Raw genomic sequence first — 7,500 nt, 5'->3', positions numbered from 1 at the left:
TAACTAGTCAGCCACATTAGCCACACTGCCAACTAGTCAGCCACATTAGCCACACTGCCACATTAGCCACACTGTCACACTAGCCACATTGTCAACTAGTCAGCCACATCAGCCACACTGCCACATTAGCCACACTGCCACAGTAGCCACACTGCCAACTAGTCAGCCACATTAGCCACACTGCCACAGTAGCCATACTACCAACTAGTCAGCCACATTAGCCACACTGCCAACTAGTCAGCCACATTAGCCACACTGCCACATTAGCCACACTGTCACACTAACCACATTGTCAACTAGTCAGCCACATCAGCCACACTGCCACATTAGCCACACTGCCACAGTAGCCATGCTACCAACTAGTCCGCCACATTAGCCACACTGCCAACTAGTCAGCCACATTAGCCACACTGTCACACTAACCACATTGTCAACTAGTCAGCCACATCAGCCACACTGCCACATTAGCCACACTGCCACAGTAGCCACACTGCCAACTAGTCAGCCACATTAGCCACACTGCCACAGTAGCCATACTACCAACTAGTCAGCCACATTAGCCACACTGCCAACTAGTCAGCCACATTAGCCACACTGCCAACTAGTCAGCCACATTAGCAACCACCAGCTTTGGCTAAAGCAGGCGACACATGGGAGAAAGTCCGCACCAAGTAACTGAATAATGTTTGACTGACTGACTAACAGACTTGCTTCGTGACTTACGAACGATGGACAGGAGGACAGACAGACAGACTGACTGACTGACTGACTGACTGACTGTTTTGTCGCCATTGTCATAACCCTTTAATGATGGAAGCATTTATCATAAACTGACCAGCAGCCCAATAGTTAAAGAACTGAACGAACTGGCTACAAACTAATTCACAAAACGAATGACTGATAGCCTACAATACCATTTTACTGGCTGACTAACAGACTAACGTACAGCTGACTGACATTAAAATCGGAAAACGACAACCAACCAACCAACCAGCCAACTGATGTATCGACTGAATGATCCGATGACCAACCAACCAACCAACCAATCGATGTATCGATTGAATGATCCAGTGACCAACCAACCAACCAACCGATGTATCGACTGAATGATCCAATGACCAACCAACCAACCAGTTTCAGTTTCAGTTTCAGTAGCTCAAGGAGGCGTCACTGCGTTCGGACAAAACCATATACGCTACACCACATCTGCCAAGCAGATGCCTGACCAGCAGCGTAACTCAACGTGCTTAGTCAGGCCTTGAGAAAAAAAAAGAAAAAAAAAGAAGAAACGGGGGAATAAATAATAGATAAGCTTGCATAAATAAATAAATAAATAATAATTACAATATAGAAAAAGGTAGCAGTAATAATATTAGTAATACTAATAAAATGATAATAATAAAACAACCAACCAACTCGATGTATCGACTGAATGATCCGATGACCAGTCAGCCAACCAACCCACAGACCCACGAACAGTTCTTTCATTATTATTATTATTATTATTATTATTATTATTATTATTATTATTATTATCATACATATTTTGTAACCTCCCTTCCTGTACTTTACCCCCACCACGCAGCTCATTTATTCATCCAGATGGTCGGAAGCACGGTCGAATGTCTCACGCGCTTGTGAAACAAAAGCTTCAGCGCGAAATTGTTGTCACGCGCGTGTACCTAATCCCTTCACCCCATTCCCTCCGCATGTCAACCCGAACGATTTAACAATAATCTATACACTACCCATCACCTGTTTCTTGCACAGGTTTGCCATCACGGCTACGCCTTAGTTCAGTTCAATTCAATTACTCAAATAGGCTTCAGTACGTTCGGAAAAAAACACACAACAACCCATATACGCTACACCACATCTGCTAAGCAGATGCCTGACTTGGGCTGGGTTGCATGAACGGACTTAGTAGCGCAAAATTTGCTTAAAGTTTAGAACGTTCCTAACTTTACACTAATGCCGTCGACTTACGAACGATCTTAGCGCTGCAAAGATCACTCATGCAAACCCATCTCAGCAGCTGCGTAACCCGACGGGCTTAGTCAGGCCTTGAGGGGAAAAGAAAAAAAAGAAGCTGCCTGAACACCGTTCTTCTCATCCTCACCCACTCCATCCCCCACTCCCCCTCCTCCGCGCGGATCAAAGTTTACGTATACAACTCATCAGTCATCAAGGTGGTAGCGGGGGCCTTGTGGTAATGCGACTAGGAAACGAGTGTCCACGGGTTTGAGTCTTTATACAGGCCGGGATTTTCACCTCTCACCCCCCTCCACCTCCTCCTTAAGTCCCTAAGTGTTGGTCTAAGTCCTAGTCATTTGAATAAGACGATAAACCCTCCCGTATGCAGCAAGCACAAAGCGCATGTAAAATAACCCTCGGCAGCTGAAGGGTTGTTGTCGGCCCTGGCAGCTAAAATAACGCCAGAAAAGTCTTAATAATAATAATAATGGTATTTATATAGCGCTGAATCTTGTGCAGAGACAAATCAAAGCGCTTTCGCACCAGCCATTCACACGCATGCATAACTCTAAAACTGTAGGAACTAAAGACAAGGAAGGGCAGGCAAGGGAGGCTATTTTGGGAAGAGGTGGGTTTTAAGGCCAAACTTTAAAGAGCTGAGTGTGGAGACTTGACGAATCTGCAGACAGAAACAATAGAAAGGATCTGCAGGCAAAACTTAACAGCTGGAGTGATCTTGTACATTGTATTCTTTTAACGGTCTGAAGGCGGAGAATTCAGGTAGTTTTGCTTCAACAGAGAGGCATACGAGTATCGATCTTGTACATTTTCCAATGCAAATCTTTATTATTGATCAGCCGTAAAGTTCATGACTGGGAATAGTGCACTGACAGCTGTTACCAAAAGGTGTGGAGACATCCATCACACTGTCAGTGTTGAGTTGAACACATCTTTTCACGCTTGCTTATCGACAATGAGATTCTTCTTCTTCTTCTTCTGTATTCGTGGGCTGCAACTCCCACGTTCACTCGTATGTACACGAGTGGGCTTTTACGTGCATGACCGTTTTTACTCCGCCATGTAGGCAGCCATACTCCGTTTTCGGGGGTGTGCATGCTGGATATGTTCTTGTTTCCATAACCCACCGAACGCTGACATGAATTACAGGATCTTTAACGTGCGTGTTTGATCTACTGCTTGCATATACACACGAAGGGGGTTCAGGCACTAGCAGGTCTGCACATATGTTGACCTGGGAGATCGGAAAAATCTCCACCCTTCAACCCACCAGGCGCCGTCACCGTGATTCGAACCCGGGACCCTCAGATTGACAGTCCAACGCTTTAACCACTCAGCTATTGCGCCAGTCAGACAATGAGATAATTATCTTTATACGATGGAACACCACCACAACCACCACCGCCACCAGCAACAATAGAAACAACAACAATTAAAGAACAACAAAAACAAACATAAAAGACACAAAAAAATTAACAAGAGCCACACAGGGAAAAAAAGTTACGACAGGGGAAACTTTTTCCCCTCAGTTGTGTGTGTGTGTGTGTGTGTGTGTGTGTGTGTGTGTGTGTGTGTGTGTGTGTGTGTGTGTGTGTGAGTGCGTGTCTATGTGTGTCTGTGTGTGTCTGTGTCTGTGTCTGTGTAACTCACAAAAGGGGTAAGTTATAAAGAAAGTATAATGAAGGGGATCCGAATCCGCGAGGACAAACACACAAAAGAGTTACAAACCACACGCCTGAAAGACTCCGAGATGCGTCGACAAGGCCAATGCACAATGCACAAGAGTGTCCTAAACAACACACAATAACCTCACCCTCAACTTCCTCATCTGACACATTAAAAAAGGAAGAAAAAAGAAAGATATGAGCCAGGAACGCTCTCCACAACAGGTATATGGGTATGATAGTTAAATTGTGTCTGACTATGGCCATCAGAACAGCAGAGGAGGCAACTGCTGTCCCAACTATCTGGGCTGGAATTTGATTATAGTGGAGAGTTACACCCCCACTCTCTCGGCCATGAGGGTTTTAGGACAGTCGGCGCTGGGGATGGTTCCCAAAGGAGAACTAGCCCCCAAGGCTGCAGCACTAAGAGCCAGTGCAATCTTGCCTCCTAGTTTGAGAGTCATACTCATAGTCCCTCACAAAAGACTAAACTGTAAACGACTTCCGATTGCAATGGAGAAACCAACAACATTTTACCCCCGAAAACGGAGTATGGCTGTCAACAGGGCGGGGTAAAAACGGTCATACACGTAAACGCCCACTCGTGTACATACGAGTGAACGTGGGAGTTGCAGCCCACAAACGCAGAAGAAGACGAAGGAGAAACCATTGGTCATACGGCTCTCTCTTTGGTGTTGGGCCAACTGTAAACTCACACAGCACACACGCACACACACACACACACACACACACACACACACACACACACACGCACGCACGCACACACACACACACACACACACACACAGACCTGAGCCAGGTACGCTCTCCACAACAGGTATCACCCAGGAGAAACTGGACTACATGGCCCAGTACCTGCAGGTGACCTACGAGGTGGTGGACAACCTCGAGAACGACATGGACACCTTCACCTCCCAGGTCACCCTCAACAACACGGGTAGGAAGACCGTGCCGGGTGCCGGGTGGGCCATTTTCTTCAGCCAGCGCAAGATGGTGGAGCCCTTCTATTACCCGTACCCCAACGCCGGCAGACTCATCAAGAGGTACAGCGTCCGCTTCAGGCATCTGCAGGTAAGTGTTGTTGGCCCTCCTTTCCGGGTGGATGGATGCGTGGGTGGGTCGGTTAGGAAGGTAGGGTGGGTAGGTGAATAGTGTTGCAGATGGGTAGGATAGTAAGAAGGGTGCTTGGGTTTCGGTGTGTGTGTGTGTGTGTGTGTGTGTGTGTGTGTGTGTGTGTGTGTAGTAGTTGTTCAATGCCTGAAAAGGGAAACAGTTAAATTAAACATCGCATCATCATCGTCGTCGTCGTCATCATCATCAGCTTCGCGGTCAAGAAGTTCTTACCATGCGGTTTGATTTCATTTACAGACATATACACTGAAACAGATCTGTAGCTTAGCAGATATGGGTAGATAAAGATACTGGTAGGTAGTTAGGTGGGTAGATAAATGGGTGGGCAAAAAGATAGATGTTTGGATGGTGAGAGAGGGAACAGGTAGATAGGTAGGCAGGCAGATAAAAAAAAAGACGCAAAAGACAGGCGCACACTTACACACACACACACACACACACACACACACACACACACACACACACACACACACACACACACACACACACACGCACACACACACACCCAAATACCCTCAACTTCTCCAAAACAAAGACGTACAAATTCACCGTTTCCCCCCCTCCCATCCACTCCCACCATCCCACTCACCCTTCCCCCTCCTCCTGCGCCGCCCCCCCAGGGCGGCTTTTTCAGTGTGGAGCCTGACGAGGGTTTCGGGGACATCGCGTCGGGCGACAGCCGAGTCATCCAGTTCACCTCCGCCACCTTCTCCGTGGCCAGGACCGACGCTTTCCCCAACTGGTACCTGGCGGGGCTGGGGCTCGAACCCAGGACCCTGGTCAGCACGGTGTCGGAGGACATGGGCTGGGTGGGCGAGTTTGACACGGAGAACAAGTGGAAGCGTTACGAAGAGGTCAAGGCGGACGGTACCTCGGAATCGAGCGATCGGTACGAGCCTTACAACGCTGAGTCCAGGTGAGTGGTAGAGGATGGAATACGGTATTTTTTTCTTTTCTTTTCTATTCTATTCTTTCTTTCTTTGTTAAAGATTATGACAAAGGAGACAAAAAGGGAGGGGAAAAAAAGAGATGAACCTTACAGTGCTGAGTCCAGGTGAGTGGCAGAGGATGGAATACGGTATTTTTTTCTTTTCTTTTCTTTTCTATTCTTTCTTTCTTTCTTTCTTTGTTAAATGTCATTATAAAGGAGACAAAAAGGGAGGGAAAAAAAAAGAGAGATGAACCTTACAGTGCTGAGTCCAGGTGAGTGGCAGAGTGTGGATGACAGAATTTTTTTTCTTTTCTTTTCTTTTTCTATTCTTTTTTTCTTTCTTTGTTAAAGATTATGACAGTTTCAGTCTATGACAAAGGAGACAAAAAGGGAGGGAAAAAAAAGCGATGAACCATACAGTGCTGAGTCCAGGTGAGTGGTAGAGAGTTTATGACGGTATTTTTTTTCTTTTCTTTTCTTTTTCTATTCTTTCTTTCTTTCTTTGTTAAAGATTATGACAAAGGAGACAAAAAGGGAGGGGACAAAAAAGAGATGAACCTTACAGTGCTGAGTCCAGGTGAGTGGCAGAGACGGAATTTTTTCTTTTCTTTTTCTATTCTTTCTTTCTTTCTTTGTTAAAGATTATGACAAAGGAGGCAAAAAGGGAGGGGAAAAAAAGAGATGAACCTTACAGTGCTGAGTCCAGGTGAGTGGCAGAATGGATGACGGTATTTTTTTCTTTTCTTTTTCTATTCTTTCTTTCTTTCTTTGTTACATATTATTATAAAGGAGACAAAAAGGGAGGGGAAAAAAAGAGATGAACCTTACAGTGCTGAGTCCAGGTGAGTATCAGTATCAGTAGCTCAAGGAGGCGTCACTGTGTTCAGTCAAATCCATATACGCTACACCACATCTGCCAAGCAGATGCCTGACCAGCAGCGTAACCCAACGCGCTTATTCAGGCCTTGAGAAAAAAAAAGAAAAAAAGAAAGCAATTAAAAAAAAGTTTAAAAAAAAGAATTAAAAAAAAAAATCAATACAAATGAATAAAATAAAATGAAAATAAATAAATAATTAAAATAAAATATAAAATAGAAATAAATAACAATAAGAATAAAATAAAATAAAATAATAAAGAGTCCAGGTGAGTGGCAGAGAGTGAATGACAGTGTTTTTCTTTTCTTTTCTTTTCTTTCTTTCTTTAATCCTACAACAACAACAATAACAACAAAAGACCACGACGAATCCTACAGCGCTAACAACAGATGAGTGGCAGACTGAATTACAGTGTTTTTCTTTCTTTCTTTCTTTCTTACATTCTTTCATTCTGTGTGTGTGTGTGTGTGTGTGTGTGTGTGTGTGTGTGTGTGTGTGTGTGTGTGTGTGTGTGTGTGTGTGTGTGTGTGTCGGTGATCTGCTGACAGTTATGGGGTGGACACAGTACTCCATGATAATATTGGTAGCAATGAGACTACTAATAGTAATAATAATGATGATGATCATCATCATCGTAATCATCTCGCACACCGCCTCGCTCAATACCGCTGCTGACAGGTACGAAGTGAACACAGTGGATGACCTTGGCGGCCCCGTGAAGCACGTGATACCCACGCCGGCAGATATCAAGGTCACCAGGACCAGCTACGTGCAGCTCGACACCAAGGACTGGGTCGTCTACAACGCCAAGAAGTTCCCCAAGGAGGAGAGGATGGTGGCAGGTATCGCTGCTGAAAGACAACAACAACAACACCACCATTACCA

At 45.2% G+C, this 7,500-nt stretch overlaps 1 protein-coding gene across 1 annotated transcript in view; it reads left to right on the top strand.

Moving 5' to 3' along the window:
* The first annotated feature begins 4,520 nt into the window (after positions 1–4,520).
* The window catches only part of LOC143299584 (putative beta-hexosaminidase), a 6,215-nt gene continuing 3,235 nt past the window's right edge, over positions 4,521–7,500 (top strand). The window contains exons 1-3 of the mRNA XM_076612870.1: positions 4,521–4,748; positions 5,429–5,724; positions 7,294–7,457. Of these exons, the coding sequence (XP_076468985.1) occupies positions 4,521–4,748; positions 5,429–5,724; positions 7,294–7,457 (688 nt within the window). The remainder of the gene's footprint in view (positions 4,749–5,428; positions 5,725–7,293; positions 7,458–7,500) is intronic.

Source organism: Babylonia areolata, chromosome 25 (genome assembly GCF_041734735.1).
Source record: "Babylonia areolata isolate BAREFJ2019XMU chromosome 25, ASM4173473v1, whole genome shotgun sequence".
Classification (NCBI taxonomy): Eukaryota; Metazoa; Mollusca; class Gastropoda; order Neogastropoda; family Buccinidae; genus Babylonia; species Babylonia areolata.
Note: the sequence above shows the minus strand (reverse complement) of the source record. Positions and strands in the feature narration are given on the sequence as shown.